Raw genomic sequence first — 23,241 nt, forward strand, 5'->3', positions numbered from 1 at the left:
TTGGACATATGTGCAGTTTTGATTTCACTCCATGGTCTATGAGGAAAATCATTAGGATTACCCTGAAGGGTGAATAGATCCAGGACAGTGGAGTTTAGCATCTGACAAGTATATTTAAGCATGCTGCAAACCACAAACACACCGAATAAATTCTAAAGTCTGCCCTCACTAAACTGAGTTACTGAGAAACAGTAGCACTGTGTGGTAGGTCTTTTATTCTACTATCGGAAAACCCCAAGATTGGACAAAGCTCTAGGTAAAGTAGTTTTTTAGGTTACACCTTATTTTACCCAAAACAAAGATCATCCCTGGTTCCATTGTATGTTTGTTTACTACTTAGATTTGCTCCAAAATAGAAATTTATTTACTTGTAAACCTGGGTAGGACTGGCTGAAAATAGCCTGAGATAACTGTCCTTCTTGTCCCACCCAGTGATGGTCTCTGTACTCAATAAAAATGGCATTTCTGACAGGCATCTTGCTTTCCCTCTGAGGTAGAAGACTGTCAGTTTACACATGTTTCATACTCAGTCTGGTTTGAATTATTTCATGCATGACCCTGATTCAGACTTGCTCACCTGGGGTTGGAGATATGGGGAGTGGGGTGATTTTACAGTAGTTTGGGGAGTAGAATGCAAAGGGTTTGCGAACAGCATGAGGAAAAATATGTCAATGCCTAATGTGTGCCTGCTGCCAAAATGCCAGGCCAGCACAGATAAAAGGCAGGTTAGAGTGTTTTAGATGTAGAAAAGGCAGTTCAGGGTGTTTTAGATGTAGGGACAACACTGGCAAAAAAAAATAGGAAAACCAATCAAGTCTGTATGTGTATTTTGTTAGCTTATTTTTTGGGGGGGTGCCACACCCAACGGTACTCAGGGTTAATCCTGCTCTATTCTCAAAACTCAAAACCATCCTCATCTGGAGTTTTATCTTTTCCCTTATCTTCTTTACTGAATGCCCCCACAGACCTACACAGACCATTCATCCCCAGAAACATCTCTCTATTGTATCTGCATTGGATCAATCCCAGCAGTTGAAATGATGGTATTTCTTTGTGTTCTACTATTGTTCTTACTGTCCAATTGGACAAACACTCCTCTAGGTTCTGTCTTCTTTAATAACCGACTACCTGATCAATTATGATTTTTTTGTTGAATCTTAGTTTTTCATTTGAAAATAATTATTCTATGGTTTTGGAGCTACACCTGGCAGTGCTCAGAGCTTTTTCCTGGCAATGCTTAGGGGAGCTTAGAGGATGCTAGGGATTGAACCCGGGTCAATCACATTCAAGACAAAAATGCCCTCCTTGCTGTACTATAACTTCAGCCCCTTTAGTTGAAAATGAAAACTAAGGCCTTAGAGAGTAACAATCTGAGTCAAGACAAAACTAATGCCCCCCACCTGTTGAGTTTAGTGTGCCACTGTGATTAGGTGTCAGTAAGGGGGATGAGAATAAGACACTTAAATCTGATCACACAGTCTAGCATTCTATTCTCTCTGTGCCAGTTGCGCTCCCTAAGAGTTAAATCCATTATGCATGAAATTATTCACTGAGATTGTTTTAAAATTAATAACAATACTATTGGGAAGATAGTAGGAGCCCAGCTGCATTTGCTTTTCTCTCCTCAGAAGAGCAATTAGTTTTTATTCTGATGCCTATTGCAACCATCTCCTTCAAGCTGGCCCCATGGTGAGGAGGTTGGGGCTTTCTTATCCACTGGAAGGTGGAGGGTGAAAATACAAAGAACTAAATAATTAAATGTCTTTGCTGCTGGTACTGACATCTGGGACATCATGACTTTGTGCCTTTTTTTTTTTTTTTTTTTTTTTTTTAATGATCTCAGGCTTTCTACCATCTAATGGAATCCCTCTGTGTTCAGTGAACACTTAGCAGCCCACAAATCAAACAGTCTTGGATGATCATGCAAAATCACTGTAGATTAAGTTAATCCCTTGAGCACCAGCCCAGACTTTTGGGTGGAGAGTAGATTTTGTCTTCAGGACTTTAGGGTGCGGGCTGGGAGGTGGGGCGCACCGTGGTGCTAATCTTGCCGTTCTCTGTGGTCATGCTGTCTCTGTGGTGCAGGTGCGCGAAGGGTTTGGCAGCCCCCCAAGACTCCAGGTAGCGGGTCATGCGCACAGAAGCCCTCATTTTGGCCCCGTCCAGGGTGTGACGGGGCCTGAAGAGGTGCTGGGGGCTCCGCCGTTCTCCCTGGAAGTGAGAAACAAAACGTTACATTTGGTGCTGCAAAGAGGCTCACCTGACCCTTCCCTAGGCTCCTGGCTGGTAGATTATGGGGACACTCAGTGATACTTCCTCCCAACTTTCAGTGCTGTCACACCCCCAAAACAATCCAGAGCCTGCCTGCCCAGGAGCCCCATAGTTGTAACTGAGTTATTTCTGGTTACAAGACACAGTCTGTTTTTTCACTGTCATGTGTGTGTAAAGTCACTGCAGAGGCAGCAGTGGGCCAGGGAAGGTTACTGAGTCTTGGCTGGAGATCAGGGAGCTGAAAGTCAAGAATCCCTTTCACGAGATCTGATCCAGTCACCTTGGGGTTGATGACGAAGTAGGTCTTCACCAGGTGCTGTTTTAAATATGGGTCCCGGATGTCACCATCTCCTTCCTCCACTTTATAAGCACCATTCAAGTGCTCCAGGGTGACAGACGAGATGTGGACACGGCTGGAATTCAGGGTAAGGCACAGTGAGGACAAAGGAAGGTTAGTGTGAAGGAACAGCTGCTAATGCTTTGTGATCAAAGAACCAGTGTTTGTCCTTCCCCTCCCTCCTCAGCTGAAGTTCATGGGTTCTTTGTACAAGGGACTGAGCTTAGCAGGTTTTTTTTTTTTTTTTTTTTTTAATAGAGTTCCAAGAATGTAATCAGTCTACTCTGGTCAAAGCAATGCCTTAACCTGTACTGTCTCTCTGGCCTCAAATGTTCTATTTTTTGAGTTCTTCATAATGTCAAAGGTGTATATATTTTTTAATATTTTTATTTAAACACCTTGGTTACAAACGTGATTATGGTTGGGTTTCAGTCATATCAGATGACAACTCCCCCCGCCCCCATCACCAGTGCAACATTCCCATCACCAATGACCCAAATATCCCTCTTCCTCTCCTCTCCCCACCCCTACCTGTACTTTAGATAGGCTTTCCACTTCCCTCATATATTCTCATTGTTAGGATAGTTCGTAATGTTATTTCTCTAACTAAACTCATCACTCTTTGTGGTGAGATTCATGAGGTCGGCTGTAATGTCCAGCCCTCCTCTCTTTTGTCTCTGAAACTTGTTGAGAAATAAATGTCTTTCATTTTTCTTAAAACCCATGGATGAGTGAGACCATTCTCTGTCTTTCTCTTTCTCTCTGACTTATTTCACTCAGCATAATAGATTCCATGTACATCCATGTATAGGAAAATTTCATGACTTCATCTCTCCTGATGGCTGCATAATATTCCATTGTGTATATGTACCACAGTTTCTTTAGCCATTCATCTGTTGAAGGGCATCTTGGTTGTTTCCAGAGTCTTGCTATGGTAAATAGTGCTGCAATAAATATAGGTGTAAGGAAGGGGTTTTTGTATTGTATTTTTGTGTTCCTAGGGTATATTCCTAGGAATGGTATAGCTGGATCATAAAGAAGAAATACAAATGGCCAAAATGCACATGAAAAAATGCTCCACATCACTAATCATCAGGGAGATGCAAATCAAAACAACTATGAGGTACCACCTCGAACCACAGAGACTGGCACATATCACAAAGAATGAGAACAAGCAGTATTGGTGGGGATGTGGTGAGACAGGAACTGCAGTTATATCAGACCCACGAAAAGAGAGAAAGAGAGAGGAGAGGGGGGGAGAGAGAGGTAGACAGAGAAGGAGAAAAAGAGGGAGAAAGAAGAGAGGAGAGAGAGAGAGAGAGAGAGAGAGAGAGAGAGAGAGAGAGAGAGAGAGAGAGAGAGAGAGAGAGAGAGGCATGATGTAGTCATGACCTTGGGTCACAGGATTGAGTGGGACTGAGATTTCAGTTAATGACTGGGTCACCAGGTGAAAAGAAACTTGAGCAAGTGAGAAAGCAGAATGCATGGTGACCCTTCAGGAAAAGTATTGCAAACCATTAAACCATTGTCAGTGAGAGAGAGGGAGAGAGAGAGAGAGAGAGAGAGAGAGAGAGAGAGAGAGAGGGAGGGAGAGGGAGAGGGAGAGGGAGAGGGAGAGGGAGAGGGAGAGAGAGAGAGAGAGAGATTTGTCCCAGAGGTAGACAGAGGGGAGAGCAGAAAGAAAACTGGGAGGAGAGACAGATACAGAGAAAGAGAGACAGACAGAGTAAGAGAGACAGAGAGTGATGTTTGTCCCAGAGGCAAGTGGGGGGAGGATAGGAGAGAAACTGGGGAGAGACAGAGAGACAGAGACGAGAGAGAGAGAAAGACAGAGAAAGAGAGATATGTAAGCTCCATAAGTAGGTGGGGTGGGGGGTGGGGGGAGGACGGGAGAGAAACTGGTGGTGGGAATTGGTGGTAGGAAATATGCACTAATAAAGAATGTTGGACATTGCATGACCAAAACTCTCTCAGGAACAACTTTATATGTGCATGAATCATGGTGACTTAATTTAAGACTTTATCTATTAAAAATAATGAAAGCGATGTGTGCCATTCTCTGGGGTGTGAGGTGGTATCTCATCGTTGTTTTGATTTGCATCTCCCTGATGATTAGTGATGTGGAACATTTTTTCATGTGTCTTTTGGCCATGCGTATTTCTTCTTTGTCAAAGTGTCTGTTCATTTCTTCTCCCCATTTTTTGATGGGGTTAGATGTTTTTTTCTTGTAAAGTTCTGTCAGTGCCTTGTATATTTTGGAGATTAGCCCCTTATCTGATGGGTATTGGGTGAATAGTTTCTCCCACTCAGTGGGTGGCTCTTGTATCCTGGGCACTATTTCCTTTGAGGTGCAGAAGCTTCTCAGCTTAATATATTCCCATCTGTTAATCTCTGCTTTCACTTGCTTGGAGAGTGCAGTTTCCTCCTTGAAGATGCCTGTAATGTCCTGGAGTGTTTTGCCTATGTGCTGTTCTATATATCTTATGGTTTTGGGGCTGATATCGAGGTCTTTAATCCATTTGGATTTTACCTTTGTACATGATGTTAGCTGGGGGTCTAAGTTTAATTTTTTGCAAGTGGCTATCCAATTGTGCCAACACCACTTGTTGAAGAGGCTTTCCCTGCTCCATTTAGGATTTCCTGCTCCTTTATCAAAAATTAGATGGTTGTATGTCTGGGGAACATTTTCTGAGTATTCAAGCCTATTCCACTGATCTGAGGACCTATCCTTATTCCAATGAGAATAAACAGTGTTGGCGGGGATGTGGAGAGAAAGGAACTCTTATCCACTGCTGGTGGGAATGCTGTCTAGTTCAACCTTTATGGAAAGCGATATGGAGATTCCTCCAAAAACTGGAAATCGAGCTCCCATACGATCCAGCTATACCACTCCTAGGAATATACCCTAGGAACACAAAAATACAATACAAAAACCCCTTCCTTACACCTATATTCATTGCAGCTCTATTTACCATAGCAAGACTCTGGAAACAACCAAGATGCCCTTCAACAGACGAATGGCTAAAGAAACTGTGGTACATATACACAATGGAATATTATGCAGCTGTCAGGAGAGATGAAGTCATGAAATTTTCCTATACATGGATGTACATGGAATCTATTATGCTGAGTGAAATAAGTCAGAGAGAGAGAGAAAAACGCAGAATGGTCTCACTCATCTATGGGTTTTAAGAAAAATGAAAGACACCCTTGTAATAATAATTTTCAGACACAAAAGAGAAAAGAGCTGGAAATTCCAGCTCACCTCAGGAAGCTCACCACAAAGAGTGATGAGTTTAGTTAGAGAAATAACTACATTTTGAACTGTCCTAATATTGAGAATGTATGAGGGAAATGTAGAGCCTGTTTAGGGTACAGGCGGGGGTTGGGTGGGGAGGAGGGAGATTTGGGACTTGGGTGATGGGAATGTTGCACTGGTGATGGGTGGTGTTCCTTTTATGACTGAAACCCAAACACAATCATGTATGTAATCAAGGTGTTTAAATAAAAAAAAATTATGCATTAAAAAAAATAATGAAAGCACAGAACACTCTATGGTCAGTCGCTCATCCACTGACCCATCAACCACTGAGAAAGAGAAATCCAAGATCTTACCCAGGGACTCCTCCAGCCTCCATGTGATTGGCCAGGGTGACGTCATGAGACCACACGTCATACTGCCACTTCTGCAGGCCGATCACACCGCACAGCACGTTTCCAGAGTGGACGCCCACACGCATGTTGATGTCTACACCCGTGGCATCCCTCACTTTCCTAAAAGGAAAGCAAGCAACATCAGTCCTGAGCATCTTCTCCAAGAAGGCCATCAGTCCTGCAGGCATTTGGGATTTGGGATTCAGGACATCTCAGGGCCTCAGCGCACTCACACTCCCTTTGGTAGGAACCTGGGTGCTGTAGGTCAAGCAAAAGGCACTTTTCTCAGGTCCCTCTGTCTTGATTCAAAGCCTCAGATGCCTGCTGAGCTTCTTCTGGGTGATGGTCATGGGCCTGGAGCTCTGATTTTTCCAGCCAATGTTTACAGAGCACTTGGCAGGTGGATTGCTTACTCCACAGTTTCATGTTAAAATCATGTGACATGGCCCAGAAATGCCAGAAACAATCACGCGCATCATTTGCAATTTAGCTGTCTATGTCCCACTGTACATTTCTGCCACTAAGGAAACAATATGATTTGTCCTGTGACCTTAATAATAACTTGAGCTTAGAGATGAAAAAAAAAAAAAAGAAGGAAACCAACCATGAGATTCAAGCTCTTTTAATTATGTGGGTTCCTTGACAAAAGGGAAAAGAGGGGTGATTGAAAAAGCTCCAAGAAGGTATCACTGAACAGAAACAAGTTAAAGATAATTTTAGGGGCCGGAGCAGTGGCACAAGCGTTAAGGTGTCTGCCTTTCCCACGCTAGCCTAGGATGAACCATGGTTCAATCTTCCAGCGTCCCATATGGTCCCCCAATCCAGGAGTGATTTCTGAGCACATAGCTAGGAATAACCCCCGAGTGTCACCGGGTGTGGCCCAAAAACAAAAAAAAATTTTTTTTAAATACACCACTCGAAGATCTGAAATAATTGAGCTGGGAAATTTCACAGCAAGATAATGGCAAAGATGATATTGTTCTATGTAATCATCAGATTCATCTCTGGATGGAAATGGCCTTGTGACAAGAGTCCAGAAGATCCCTAGTTAGACGAAAGCCTATGAGGACATTCCCAGGAGGATACCTGCTTCTTGTTGGCAGAGCCTGGACCTGGCAACCAGGGGGTTGGGAAGAGTAGGGAACCAAACATCTCCTTTTGGGGGGAGGGTGGGTCACACCCGGCAGCGCTCAGGGGTTACTACTGGCTCTACACTCAGAAATCACTTCTGGCAGGCTTGGGCGACCATATGGGATGCCGGGATTCGAACCACCGTCCTTCTGCATGAAAGGCAAACGCTCTACCTCCATGCTATCTGTCTGGCCCCAACCAAACATCTCTAAACGTGTGAAAACCCCAACATATGTTGCGAAGAAAATGGCATCAATGAACCATGCAATAAAGTGTGAAATGGCACAACCACAGACCCACACTGAAAAATTGAGAAGGCTCTTTTTTTCCTCTCCTCCTCCCTCTCCTGCTCTGCCTTCCTCTATTTCTCTCCTCTAATTTGTGTTAAAGAAACACAGCACAATAGGGAACACCATGGGAGAATTGATCTACACAACTGAGTTTGTGTGTGGATGTTTGTTGGTCGGTGCATGGAAGACAGCTGGAAGGGAGGAGTGTTGGGGGCAGTGAGGAGGGTACACTGAGGTTGTCTTTATGCACACAGGAAACCATCCTTAACAGCATTGTAAATCTCAGAACCCCAATCAATAAACACTGTTTATGAATAAAGGGACATTAGGCTCTTAGGTGGTTGAGGTTACCACATCCTTCACTCCTGCCCACACAAGGCATCCCTCTGGCTTTCAGGCTGCTGCCAGCCCTGAAGGTTTGATTCTGAGGCTTCATCTTCTGGTTCCTCCTTCCTAGATGGCTCTGTCACCTGAGAGGATGGTGCTATCATGTGTCTAGCTGGCATTGTCCCACCAGCTGTGGGTTCCACATGACATCAACCAGGAGTGCCTTTTGATCTGGTCACTCAGCTTTAGGGCACCCACAGTGACTCCACATCAGCTCCACCTCACTGTGCTCTCTGCTATCAGGGTCCCCACTGGGACATCTGGTGTGAGACCCTCCAGTGGGCTCAGATGTACCCTTAACACCATAATATTGGCTAACTTAGATCTACCTGGGATGCTGGTGGGCGCTTTTTGTCTTTGGGAAAAGATGATCTGGAACATTATGTGAAGCAGCATTGTGGATTTTAAGATTCCATATTATGAGAGAAGTTTTAAATGCCTGTACTTTAATCCTCCATAAAAGGTATGGTCAGCAGAGAGAGAGAGAGAAAGACAGAGAGAGAGAGAGAGAGAGAGAGAGAGGAGAGAGAAAAAGAGAAAGGAAGAAAGAGAAAGAGAGAGGAAGAGAGAAAAAGGAATGAGAGAGAAAGTGAGAAAGAGGGGCCGGAGAGATAGCATGGAGGTAAGGCGTTTGTCTTTCATGCAGGAGGTCATCAGTTCAAATCCCGGCGTCCCATATGGTCCCCTGTGCCTGCCAGGAGCAATTTCTGAGCCTGGAGCCAGGAATAACCCCTGAGCACTGCCGGGTGTGACCCAAAAACCACACACACACACACACACACACACACACACACACACACACACACAAAACATATTTGTAGAATAAAGATTTGACTTGTTTTAAAAAAAAAAGAGAGAGAAAGAGAGGAAAGAAAGAGAGGAAAGAGGAAAAAGAGGAAGAGAAAAGAGAAAGGAATAAAGAGAGGAAGAGAGGAAGAGAGAAAAAGAGAAAGGAGAAAGTGAGAGAAAGGGAATGGAGAGAAAGAAAGGAGAAACAAAAAGGAGAGATAAAGAGAGAAAGAAAAAGAGGAGAAAGAGAGAGAAGAAAGAGAAGCGAGAGAAGAGAGAAAGAGAAGAGAAAAAGAGAGAAAAAGAGAAAATAAGAGGAAAGAGAAAGAAAGAGGAGAGAGAGAAAGAGAATAAGGGAGAAAGAGAGATGAGAGAGAGAGCCAGGGGGAAAAGCCAAGCTGGAGTCAGAGTGACAGAAACAAGTTTGCCTATTTGACTTTTCAAATCAAGCTCCATGTCCTTTACGGGGGTGGGGTGGGGAGTGGGGGGGAATAGGGGAAAAAGGTTACAAGTGAACCATATGCTTTAGAGCAAGTGGATATAATCCATCTTATCCACAGAAGGAGGAAAACATTTGACCAACCTAACAGCTACTACAGTCATAAGTGGATTTTGCAGAACAAGAGAAATCTTGATCACTTGGAAAATCAGCATTCTGAATATTGCTTCTTTGATGAAGAACAGTTGATATTACAGAACAGGAGGCAAAATGGCAGCATGAGTTTGCTTCAAAGTGTTTGAGTGACTGTCCTTTCATTACAGTGCTTTAGCTACCAGGTCTGAAGTACTAACAGAAAGGAGGAAATTCTGGTAATCATTTGCAAAATCCTATGTTAGCTCCTATGTATGAACAGACTGGAAACCACTTCCCCTGTATGTGAGAAAGATGCCTGTAGTTATTGATCACTGTGACAGCTTTTTGCATCTGACAGACAGTGTCTCAAGGAGAAAGAGGAAGGACTTAGTGAGAGGTTGATTGGGAGGGGGTCTGGCCACAGCCTGACCTGAAGCTAGTTTAGTTTGAAGCACAGAGGAATACACAAATTTGTCCACAGATGAATCCACAAATCTGTTAGTATCTCTGACATTCTGGACACAGAAAATAGTATTTATTCACCCCCAGAAAATGGATCATATAACACAATCCATCCAATCAATGACATATTTTTGTTTGTTTTTGTTTGTTTGTTTGTTTTTTGTGGGGGCCACACTCAGCAATGCTCAGGGGCTCCTCCTGGCTCTGCATGTAGAAATCCCTCCTGGCGGTTCTTGTAGGATCCATTGGAATGCTGGAGATGGAACCTGGACTGCCTGTATGTGAGGTAAGTGCCCTCCATTCTGGTCGGTTGTTCTGCCCATCAATGACATAGTCTTCCATGATCAAAAGTACTAGCACAGGCCTCAATGTGGATGAACCTTAAAAACTCAATGTGGATGAAGTTTCACTTCCATATGAAATATACATAACAGACACATACAGACAGAAAGTGGAAGGAACAGAGGTTATGAGGAGATTAAAGAAGAGGAAAGAAGTTATTACTGAACAGATATGCAGCTAGTCTGGTGCTGATCAGCAGGTCCTTGAAGAAGATAGTGATGATATTTTGAATGCACCTAGTTGTATCCATAAAAATGACTCAAATTCTGGGCCAGAGTAACAGCATAGCAGATTTGATGTTTGCCTTGCATAAAGCCGGCCTGGGTTCAATCTCTAGTACCATGTATGGTCTCCTGAGTCCAGTCAGGAGAGATTCCTGAGTGCAGAGCTAGGAGTAAGCCCTTAGTAGACGGTGTGTGGCCAAAACATGACGCAAATGCAGCCATATCATGTTAATTTTATGTATATTTTATCACAATAAAAATGTAACAGGACAAAATTTCTCATAGTGCATGTGAGCTGATGGCATGAGTAGACACAATGGATGGATTTCTTTTTCTCCTAAAGGTTTACTAACAAAAGAATAATGTAACTATGATGGTATTAGAAGACTGTTGCTTCCAAAGCAGAAATAAAGCCTTCTTAGGAGAATGGATTGATTAATGAAGTTGGGGATTAATGCACCTTCTTTTGTTCTTCATAAAACCCATTCTTGGAAGCTATTTCACCTAATGTTTTAAAGCAATGACCAGCTGTCTCCAGACTCAGGTTTATACATTTAAGAAGGTGGAGATGATCCAAGTATCAGATGACTCCAACACGGAAAAGTAGAGAATGTGGAATGGAAACACAAAGGAATCCCATTCAGCTCTAAGATAAAAATGAAATCACATAATTTGCTGCAACTTGCAGGGAATGGAAATGGGATCTTGCTGAACTAAATAAGCAAGAGAAAGAAGTATCAGATGACTGCACTGCTCTGCAGTGTATATGGAGATGGAACCATGGTATAGACATTACAATCAATCACAATCTTGGATCCTAGAGTACAAACTTAGCATCAAATGAAGGGGAATAAGTAGATGAAGGGGACAAGGAGTATGTGTTGTGTTTCTGGACACTTTGTTGTTGGTAAGTGAGTGAGGTAACTGTGTATTCAAAGTGTCAGCACTGTTGTAAACACATGACCTAAACTATAATACATTGAAAAAAAAAAAAGGAAACCTATTAACTCTTGTGATTGGATTCTCTTACATAGAGTCCTCCTGGACAGTAGATAATGACTTTGGAAATGAAACGAAGATCATGATTTATTTTCAGGAAAAGAAAGGATGACAATACTGCTTTCCAGGCAATGCATGTCCTGTGAGAAGAGAGTCACCCTTCTCCACCTTCTGGCTCGATTCCATCCTCAGTTCCAACTGACTCATTGTTCTCCCATTTCCTGAATTGTCCACAGTGGTTGGTTGTAAGTGCTACTGATATTGTGTATCTGGAACCCTTGGGATTATCAGATTCCACTGAGATAGTAGGAAATTCTTCATTCTGATCTAGATAGGCTGGGAAACTCTTCTTGAAACCAACACATAAAGACACATTTATTCTTGCTCCAAGATAAGGAGTTAGAGCAACACATACAGGACCCCTATCTTGTTTAGACCCACAATATATAAGTCACAAGGTATATTACTTGACTAAAACAATTAGAAAATCAAAAATAAAATCTTTCTATCACAAAATCAACAAATAAACTTTGATTATTTCTGAGTATTTGGATTGCTAAAAGGAGCATTATTATAAAAAAATAAACATTAGCTAGTGGTAAGAAAAGTTAACTTGGGGCCGGGCGGTGGCGCTAAAGGTAAGGTGCCTGCCTTGCCTGCGCTAGCCTTGGACGGACCGCGGTTCGATCCCCCGGTGTCCCATATGGTCCCCCAAGCCAGGAGCAACTTCTGAGCGCATAGCCAGGAGTAACCCCTGAGCATTACTGGGTGTGGCCCAAAAACCAAAAACCAAAAAAAAAAAAAAAAAGAAAAAAAAAGAAAAGTTAACTTTGTACCTTATATTTGACCTGTGAATGCCAATTGCAAGGATGACATTATTCAAAGTAAGTGAATCTTTAGAATGACAACAAAAGGTAGTAAAAAATGCATAAAAGACAGTCACAAACTGAAAATAAATGTATGAGCATTTTTCACTAGATGAAGAAACTTTGGGTAGGATTTTTGCATTATTTACATGATGTTATAAATTGCTTTTGCTCTTAGACTTTCATACAATATTTGACATAAATTGAGAGCAATGAGATGATAAGAGTACAGATTTTTGTTCTTAAGTCGAAATTAAAAAGATAAAAATGATAAAACAAGATGTCTTCCCCATATATCAACTAATCAGAAGATAACCAAGGAAAAAATAGCCTTAAATGATGAAATAAAAACCAAAAGGGCTTAATATGGATTTAAAGACATTCCACCCTCAAACATCTGAATTTACATTTTTTCTCAAGTACATATGGAATATTTTTCAAGGATCCAGCAAATGCAGAGACATAAAACAATTGTCAATAGGTATATAAAGATAGAAATTATACCAGCTTTTTCCTGGTCACAATGCTACAAAACTAGAGCTCAGCTACAAAAAAGAAAATCTAAGAAAACTTAGACATGTGATACATGAAAATCTAAGAAAACTTAGATACTTCTTCATATCCACTGATTAAATGAGGATAATAAAAGACATTAAAAACAAACAAACCATGAAACAAAAATGAAAAAAAAAAGTTCTCATCGAACCTATGAAATGCAGTAAGTATTACTAGGAAGAATGATACTCAAGTTAAGAGAAATTAAAAAATATTTAACTTTTAACTAGATCATAGGTAAAAGGACAACAAAGAAAACCAAAAATCAGTAGAGGGAAGGAAACGACAAGAGTCAGAGAGGACAGTTTGGTAGTGTTGAGGGAAAGTAACTGTGTGTACCAAGAACATACATTTCAACAGCACTGTCAATACATGACCTGAACTATGATAAATTCAAATAAATCAGAGCAGAAAGAACAAAACAGAAACAAAAATTACAGAATAATAGTGAACCCAGCAGCTGGTCTCTTGAAACTATAAATAAAATCATTAAACCTTTAGCCAGGCTTATAAGGAAGAGAGCAAACACTAATAAATAGAATCAGAAATGAAAGACAAGAAATCACAACAAACAGCCTAGAGAGGCAAGGGAATTTAAGATATTACTGTGGACAAATACATGCCAATACATTTAAAACTCCTGAATAAATCTGTGCATTTGTAGAAAAGTGTAGCCTATCAAAACTGAAACAAAAGGAAATAGAAGAACGAAAGAGATCTGCCATACCTCAGACACTGCCAACAGGAATTAAAGCCCTAAGCCAGATTTATACCAGTGGATTTCACCAAAATTTCAAGTACAATTTAGGCCTATTCTTTCATAGTCTTTGAGATTTTTGATAAATAAAAAACTTTCAGTACGTTTTAAGAAATCAAAATAATCCACATAAAAACACTATGAAAGGAGCTAGAAAGATAGTACAGCCAGCTCTTGCCTTGTATGTAGCCAACCTTGATTTGATTTATGGTATCCCATAGAGCCCTCCAAGCCTACCAGGAGTGATTCCTGAGTGCAGAGCCAGAAATTACTCTTTAGCATCACTGAGTATGACCCCAAAATAAAAACAAACAAACAAAACAAAACAAGACCAAAAACCCCACCACCACCACCACCACCACCACCACCACCAACAACAACAACATAAAAACCAACCTAAAGCAAAAAGGAAGCAGAGATCAGGTTTTCTAATGAACACAGAATAGATCAAAAATAATCCAAAAAATGGGGCTAGAGAGATAGCATGGAGGTAAGGCATTTGCCTTGAATGCAGAAGTATGGTGGTTTGAATCCTGGCATCCAATATGGTCGAGTCTGCCAGGAGCAATTTCTGAGCATAGAACCAGGAGTAACCCCTGAGTGCTGCTGGGTGTGACCCAAAAACTAAATATATATATATAAAAGAATCATAGATCATGGCTATTTGAGGTTTGTTTCAAGGAGGTAAAGATTCAACATATGTAAGTCAAGGAAGCTAGTAGAAAGAGGGAAGTCCACATCATACAATATCAAAAGATGCTAAGGTCTTGATTCTTCACTTACTTATGATAAAAACTTCCCATAAAATAAGGGTATAAGGAAGAAATCTCAATATGAGAAGGACGCTATAAAGCCATAGTTAATATCATAGTCAACAGTGAAAAAAGTCAAGAGCTCTTTCTTTTAAACTAGTAATAAGACAAAGTTGCCTAATATACCCACTTGGAGTTTATATTGGATGCTCTCAGTAGACAGAGGAAATAGACAAAAACGAGGAACAAAAGGAATGAAGAGTTAAGTGGAATGAGTTTTCTTTTTTACAGAGGGTGACAATGCATAATTCTAACAACTCCACTAAAACTCTGTTGGAAACAAAAAATGAAAAATGAATACAGTCAATAGATACTTATAAAATCAATATGTAAATGAAGAGAGTGACCCTAACATTATACAAGGATAACGGTGACGAATAAACACAACATAATAAAAGTAAATCAGTGGACACAAAGGGTGGGAGAAAGGGTGATGATCAAAGAAGAAGGGTGAGCCTTATTTTTTTAAATAAACATTAAAAAAGAGATAAAATAATAAATTACCTTTAAAACCAACAACATAATTTTCCATTACGTCTAACTTGGTTTTGCTCCAAGCTAAGGCTAAAATCAAGAAGACATACCTGGCCTCTGATTACTCATATTTACAATACAATTATGGATGTAGTGCAAGTAGTCAGAAAAATAATGAGAACTATACAATGAAAATTTAAAATGGTGGCTGGAGTGATGACACAGCAGTAGAGTGTTTGCCTTGCACGTAGCTGACCCAGGACATACCGCAGTTCAATCCCCCATATGGTCCCCCAAGCCAGGAGCGATTTCTGAGCATCACTGGGTGTGGCCCCAAAAATAAAAAATTAGGGGCCGGTGAGGTGGCTCTTAGAGGTAAGGTGTCTGCCTTGTAAGCGCTAGCCAAGGAAGGACTGCGGTTTGATCCCCCGGTGTCCCATGTGGTCGCCCCCAAGCCAGGGGCAATTTCTGAGCACTTAGCCAGGAGTAACCCTTGAGCATCAAACGGGTGTGCCCCCCCAAAAAAACCCCAAAACTAAAAAAAATAAAAGAAAATTTAAAATGAGTAAATAAACTCAGTGTTTGACTCACTTAATGGCTTCACACATATCCAGCCCCATCTTCACACAGTTCTTGGCGTGGTTTGGGAGAGAGATGGGGAGTCCCGATACACAATAGTAACAGTCCCCCAAGATCTTTATCCTCATGCATTCATTCTCCTGGAAGAAGGGAAAGCAGAGAATTTTGGTTGCAGTAAAAACTTAAGTCAAGGTTTACATTTGCTGGAAATGATCAGCGTATTTTTCTGGCCATTTTCTCTATCATGTATAGAGAGATTTTATAGGCTAAGGAATGAGAATCAGCTGCCTTTTCCATCATTATCTCACAAGAATGAATTGTTTTCTGTATCTGCTTGCAAAGAGCAGGAAGAATTAGAATTAGGGAATAAAGGGGATACAGGGAGAATATTCTGGAACAATTTTCCAACGTGAGTGATATTGGTCCCCCATACAAGGTGCTAGAATAATGTGGGGGGGAGCTTGAGTGCAAATGGAGGACCCCTTCTTCTTGTTTTATGAAAGAATTTGATTTCCAGAAAAGCACTAAGTAGTTTTTTTCTTTTATTTATTTTTTAAATTTTTGTTTAAGCATCTTGATTACAAACATGATTGTAGTTGTATTTCAGTTCACCAGTGCAACATTACCATCACAATGTCCCTCATCTTCCTCCCCTCCGCCTGTATTCGAGTTCGGCATTCTACTTCTCTCATTTATTGACATTGTCACCATAGTTGTCTGTGTAGTTACTTATCTAACTAAACTCACCACTCTTTGTGGCGAGTTTCATGTTATAAGTCAGTCCTTTCAGCCCTCATCTCTATTGTCTCCAGGCATTATTACAATAATGTCTTTTATTTTTCTTAAAACCCATAGACTAGTCTATGTCTTTCTCTCTCCCTCTGACATGATAGATTCCAAGTCCATCCATGTATAGAAAATTTCATGGCTTCATCTCTCCTGACAACTGCATAATATTCTAGTGTTTATATGTACCACAGTTTCTTTAACCATTCATCTATTGAAGGGCATCTTGGTTGTTTCAAGTCTGGATATTGTAAATAGTACTGCAATGAATATAGGTCTGAGGAAGAGATTTTTGTATTATAATTTTGTGTTCCTAGGGTATATCCATGAGAGGTATAGCTGGATCATATGGGAGATCAATTTCCAGCTTTTTGAGGCATCTTCATATAATTTTTTTCTGGACAAGGAGGTTGTAGGCCAGATAAATTTTTATCAATGATTGACATTAAAGCTAGAAGAAGAAAGGACAGATCATTCTCTTCAGTCTAAATGTCTCCAAATACTGATGATAATTATTTTATCATCACGAGAATCTTTGAGGATATAAACAGGGGAAACCAGTATAATTAAAACTTCAGTGATTCCCTTTAATGTGCATGATTTTCTTTATTGTTTAATGTAGAAACAGATTATTACTTGTAGACATGTAGCATTTTACAATATATGAAACCATTATTCAGCAAGTCAGCTAAAAACTTATTTCAGACTTTGGTTAGTATGGCAGTAAGATTTAGGGCATTTGTCTTGCATGCAGCCAACCCAGGTTTGACTCCTGACATCCCAAATGGTCCCCCAAGTCTGCCAGGAGAGATTTCTGAGCACACCTAGTGTGTCCCCCCAGATTCATTCTTTTCTTTAGCTGGTTTCTGTTTATAATGTTGAAATGGGCAACATTCACAAGCCCAGATGTCACATTTATTACTTTGGAGATAAAATAGTTTTCACTTTATGTTTTCTCAGGACGATTATATGTCATCTACTATAATTTTATTTATTACCATTGCTACTGACAATAATTTTATATGTAAAAATTTTCTATAACAATAGTTTTATAGAACAGGATTACTGGTTTATAGAACAATAATTTTAAATTAAATTCTTATTACATTTAATATGACAATAGTTTTATATATTCAATTCTGCTACACTGTGTCCAAAGAGCCAGGACCATTCTGCCATCAACTCCAGCTCCCCTCTCACTCCCTCTAGATTGCTAAGGGGAGGAAGTAGGGGTTTATTTTTCTAAATTTTCCTAAATTTTATTTTATTATTATTATTTAGTTTGGGGCCACAACTGGTGGTGCTCAGGGCTGACTCCTGTTTCTGTGTCCTGGCAATGACTCAGGGCACCACATGCAGCACTCAGGACAAGACGCAGTGTGGGTAGTGTGGTAAAGTTGAGCATCTTAACCCTTAGACAAGATCTCTGGCCCCTTTTCTGCATTCTAAATCCTCAGTGAAGTGGCTTCAAGGTGGCTTGTAACCCATCCTTTAATGCCCTTTTACCTAAGCTTTCTTTTGAGATGATCAGACCTGCCCACCCCTGGGATGGGGCAGGCTATTTTAAATGAAGACTAAAAAGTGCTGGCTTTGTGGGGAGAGAGAGCTCATGAGAGAAAGACATGGGATAGACAGTATAGGGAGAGCTAGGCAAAAATGAGCAACTTCAGACTCGCCAGCCAAAAGGAGGACTCACCCAACATGTGGAGCTTTATATTTTATACTTTTTTATTCTAATGGCCCTCAGATCTGTAGCCAGGTCTGTTCCTCTATATGTAGGCAGGAACAAGGCACATGGCCCAATAGGAAGATATATCTGATAGCAAAAGTGCAACTAAAACCAGGGCTTTAAAATCTACATACTATTAATAGGCATAATAAAATGCTCTTATCTGACTTGGGCACCATACCTGGCAGTGCTCAGGGATCACTCCTTGGCTCTCTGTTCCCTATTGAAAATAACTCAAAATATAAAGCTGATAAGAAATACTTTATGGGCACTAAAGGAGCTGGTTAGAAAGGAAAACAAATACCAATATTGTTACCAAAACCTTAAGAGTAGCAGAAAACATGAGATTCAGGGTAGTTTCAGCTCACACACTGTGACTTCCTCTCTGAGCATTTAATAAGAAACCATGAAAAAGAGGAATTCAAGAATTTCCATATCCAAGGGTCTGGAGTGACACTATAATAGAGAGGGCACTTGCCTTGCATGCATTCAACTGGGATTTGATCCTTGGCATCCCATCTGGTACCTTTAGAGCACTGCCAGAAGTGATTCCTAAGTGCAAAGCAGGAGTAAGCCCTGAACAACACTGGCTGTGGGCCCCAAGCCAAACCATAATAACAATTTTCATATTCAAGCCAGTGTTTCATATTTCAAGCCAGTGTTCTTCCTTGAACATGCATTCAGCTTATCTCTATATATCTACTTGCTTGTTTGCGCTTACACATTTGTATTACCTTTTCATTTTTGGTTTTGGTGTTCAGGAGTTACTCTTGGGTTTGCACTCAGAAATTACTCTTGGTGGTGCTTGGGGGACCATATGGAATGTTGGGGATCAAACCCAGGTCAACTGTGTGCAAGGTGAATGCCCTATCTGCTGTGCTATCACTTCAACCCTAACTCATGTTTTTTTGAACATTCACTCCTTTCCTTTTCCTCCACTCAATTATTTCTAAGTATCATTTCTTAAAACATGACCTTGCTTCATTTAAAAAAATTGATATCTCATCATGAAGGATACATGGAGAATGAACATGCTCACAGAAGACAATCACAAATACTCACCTTTGCAATTTGATCAAACTTTCCAAAGAGTTCATTCAGCATGTGGACCAGTTCTCCGGGGGAGCAGTCACTGGCCAGTCGAGTGAAGCCAACGATATCAGCATAGAGGATACTGTGGAGTGCACAAGGAGACATGCTCAGCACCTTCATAGTTATGCAGAGAGGAGTGAGTTTTCTTATTAAAAGAGTCAAGCCAGGGGCTGGAGAGAATATCAGGTTAAGACATACACCTTGCGTGTGGCTGACCCTGGGACCCCTCCAGTGTAACTTTAGGTCCCCAAGCTCCATTGGGTGGCCCAGGACATCCTTGGCACTACAGGGGGTAAGGACATCATCCTGTGGCCTCACATTTAACCACCATTCTGGTTGGCTGAAAATTGCCAAGAGTGCAACTTTGGGTCCCCTGAGAACTGCTAAAGAGACTCAGAAAGAAAACAAAAAATTTCACATTTTATATATACACTTTCATAAGAAAATATTACCATTAATAGATAGACTACAGAAACATTTTGCTAATCATCTCCATAAAATTGCTTTTTATAGTAGTTTTTATTTATTTATTTATTTATTTATTTATTTATTTATTTAGTTAGTTAGTTAGTTTTTGGTTTTGGCAGCAGCGGTGCTCAGGAGTTACTAATGGCTCTACACTCAGAATTCGATCCTGGCAGGCTCAGAGAGCATATGATCCACAGTTCGTCCTGGGTCTGCTGCATGCAAGACAAAAACCCTTCTGCTATTCTATCTTTCCGGCCCCCAGTAGGTTTTATTTTTAAAGTATTGAGGCCACACAGGTAGTGTTCAGGAATTACTCCTAATTCTGTACTCAGACATTATTCCTGGTAGGTTTGGAGGACCATATGGAATGTCAGGGACTGAACCTGGGTTGGCTGCATGCAAGGTCAGTGCCTTATCCACTGTACTACAGCTCTGGCTCCTGATGCTACATTTTTTTTTTTTTTTTGGTTTTTGGGTCACACCTGGCAGAGCTCAAGGGTTCCTCCTGGCTCTATGCTCAGAAGTCACTCCTGGCAGGCTCAGGGGACCATATGGGATGCCGGGATTTGAACCACCGACCTTCTGCATGCAAGGCAAATGCTTACCTCCATGCTATCTCTCTCTATCTCCCTGTGATGCTACATTTTTAAGTCAAATGGAAGATGGAAAAGCTAAGTGTCATTCCTCCTCTATGTTCATCAAAGGTCCCCTAACCTGCCTTATGTGATTCTCATATTACAGCCCTTTAAATTATTTGAGAGCAGAGAAATGTGCTGTCAGATGACTGTCACAGGATCAACAATAGAACAATTCCTAAAATAGAAGCAAAATAATGAAATTCAAAGTGTGTTGCCAAAAATCCAGAGAAAAAGTCAGAAGGATCATCTTAAAGGAAGGATTAGTGGATGCAAGATTCTGACCTAGGTTCACCCATAGCACATCATACTAAAGAGACCACTGGGGACAGTGCACTAAATGAATAAGGGTGCTGATGTGGTACCAATGACCATGTCCATGAAGCAAACTCTATAAAAACACTCGGCACCATGGGAGGATGGTAGGTGGGTCAGCAGCATAGGTGGTGGAGTATCCAGAAAAGTCTCTTGGGAAATAACAAAACCTGAACACTGCTGGATATTGCCTTCAATACCTTCAATTGTGTGTGTGTATGTATGTATGTATGTGTATATATATACATATATATACATATATATATACATATATATACATATATATATACATATATATACATATATATATACATATATATACATATATATATATATATATATATATATATATATATATATATATATATATATAGTCTCATGCCACTTTAGCTTTTGTATATTTAAGTTTGAAATACTGAGGCGAGTTTAGGAGCCCTAAACTACTCATATTATTTTAAGGTCAGATAGACTTAATGCATTTAAATTCAGTCCAGTAATTAAAAACATCTTATAGACAACATGGGGGTAAATCAATGTGGCTCTTTTTTTTTCTGTAGCTGATATGGCAGTTGTCTCCTGGTCTCCTGCTGTCCTCTCCTACACTGAGGGACAGATCTGGGCATCTGTTATTATACTGCAGAAGCAACCTGTCATGGCAAGATTATGGAACATTCATAATTTCTCTTGTCTCCCTTACTCTGTAGAAGGAAGATGCAATGTCCTTAGAACAAGCAGAAAAGAGGTCCTATAATGAGTAACAGAGGTATGGGGCCAAGAGTCAAGTCAACCTTTCCAGCACAGGCCAACCCATATCACAGCAAGACTCTCAGTCAACCCAGTCAACATCTGATCTGGAGCCTCAACAGTGTTCAAGCCAAGCACTGGAGAAGCTGCTCTAGGTTCCATAGCCAAGAACCCATCACACCTACTCATAGATGTTTGAAACCACCAAATTCATGGCTAATGTGTTACAAGGAAATTTAAAATTGAGACAGAGAGCACGTGTTGCCTTCATCAACTGGTGTGTCTTCACAAGAACAATCGCAGCTATAAATTTACAATAAACAACAAGTACAAAACGCACATCCATCAAAAGGAGGAAAGTCAGACTGAGGTGTGTGCATACCCTGGAAGATTGTTGATATTTCAAAAGCATAAATTATAGGCAACTCATTGAGTATATAGTCACAGTGACCTGATAGAGGAATTTTATAGACACTGTGCTGAATGGAAAAAAGTCAAGTACTGAAAGACATAGACCTAGTGATTCTGCACTGAAATGACAAAACAACAAACTTGGAGAACATACCAGCAGTGTCAGTATGAAAGGAAGATGGGTGAAATAAGGGAGGCCTAACAATAGTGCAGCCATAGGTATCTGGGCACAAATAGTCCTGTGCTGATCATGGTGGAAGAGACAAAAAATACGGCACAGGGAATGATGTCATAAAAAGCCAACTGCACACACACATGTATGTCTGTGAAATCTCAATCAATGCTGGGCTTTCCTCCAATGATGATGTCCTAGTTCAGATACTGCTTTCCAGGAGTATTTCTGTCAATACTGGGCAAGGTGGAGTGGAGACTGTTCTGGGACTTTTGTAGATATTTCTTTGTGACTTTTTGTGAGTTAGAACTTATTTTGGAATGTGAAAGGTAAGCAACTCATTGCAGGCTTAGCTCCACTTGAAAATGGAAACAGAGGGCCAGAGAGATAGCACAGAGGTAGGACATTTGCCTCACATTTGGCCTACCTGGGAGGGACCGGGTTTGATTCCCTGCACCCCATATGGTCCTACAGCATACCAGAGGTGATTTCTGAGTGCACAGCCAGGATTAACCCCTGAGTACAGCTGGGTGTGGCCTAAAAAAACCAATCAATCAATAGGCAAATAAAGTTTAAAAAAATGAAAAAGAAAGAGCAGCACCATTCTCTCCATGTGAAATACTGGCTAGGTACATGCCAATACTGTCCTCAGTCTTTCATTCTGGAGGGTTCTGCAGGAAGCATGTCTCCCTCTGAAGTCATCTAAGGTCCCATCACATAGCAGATGGATATGCCAAAGGCATATCATGCTCTGATAACTGAGGCTGACAACAGCCAGAGAGAAGTTCTGAGTCTTCCCAACCTGCACATTCTTGCCACAGCAGACTCTAAAATATTCCGGGACCCCACTGAGATGCAGCTGTGTTTACCTTGACAGGAGCTGAATTCCCAAGGGATGACTTAAATGTATTTCCTGAAATGAGGGAGAGTATGTGGCTAATATACAGGCAGGAGAGGCTGTGAAGAAACAATTTCTAATAATTAACTGGCAGGATACTGTGAAAGTGTGTCCTTGACTGAGTGAAGCTCTCAAAACATTCCCATGCAATTCAATGTCTTACATAATTTTATCCCTTAATGTACAGATATTCTTTCATTTTTATCTGTTATCTACAAATGGTGAGACGTATTAAATAATTTTACCCCAGACACTTCTTTCACTTATCCAGCCTTGCTTCTGGGGTCCTATTCAATCTAAAACTGTTTCTCTTAGCTTCTTCCCAGTTGAAACAAGACATTTTTCCAATTTTCTCTTTTTTTCTTTTATGGTGGGGGGATGTTGGGCCACCCTTGGAGGTAAGCCAGGCTCACTCCTTCCTCTGTGCTCAGGGGCCATTCTTGGTTACGTTAGGGGGACCATAAGGCCATGCTGGAAATTGAACCAAG

The 23,241-nt window shown here is 40.8% G+C and overlaps 1 protein-coding gene across 1 annotated transcript in view; it reads right to left on the minus strand.

Moving 5' to 3' along the window:
* The window catches only part of ADCY2 (adenylate cyclase 2), a 341,754-nt gene that overhangs the window by 72,239 nt on the left and 246,274 nt on the right, over nucleotides 1–23,241 (minus strand). The window contains exons 6-10 of the mRNA XM_049767904.1: nucleotides 19,081–19,192; nucleotides 15,516–15,643; nucleotides 6,224–6,382; nucleotides 2,552–2,684; nucleotides 2,035–2,211 (exon numbers count right to left, since the gene is read on the minus strand). Of these exons, the coding sequence (XP_049623861.1) occupies nucleotides 2,035–2,211; nucleotides 2,552–2,684; nucleotides 6,224–6,382; nucleotides 15,516–15,643; nucleotides 19,081–19,192 (709 nt within the window). The remainder of the gene's footprint in view (nucleotides 1–2,034; nucleotides 2,212–2,551; nucleotides 2,685–6,223; nucleotides 6,383–15,515; nucleotides 15,644–19,080; nucleotides 19,193–23,241) is intronic.

Source organism: Suncus etruscus, chromosome 2 (genome assembly GCF_024139225.1).
Source record: "Suncus etruscus isolate mSunEtr1 chromosome 2, mSunEtr1.pri.cur, whole genome shotgun sequence".
Lineage (NCBI taxonomy): Eukaryota > Metazoa > Chordata > Mammalia > Eulipotyphla > Soricidae > Suncus > Suncus etruscus.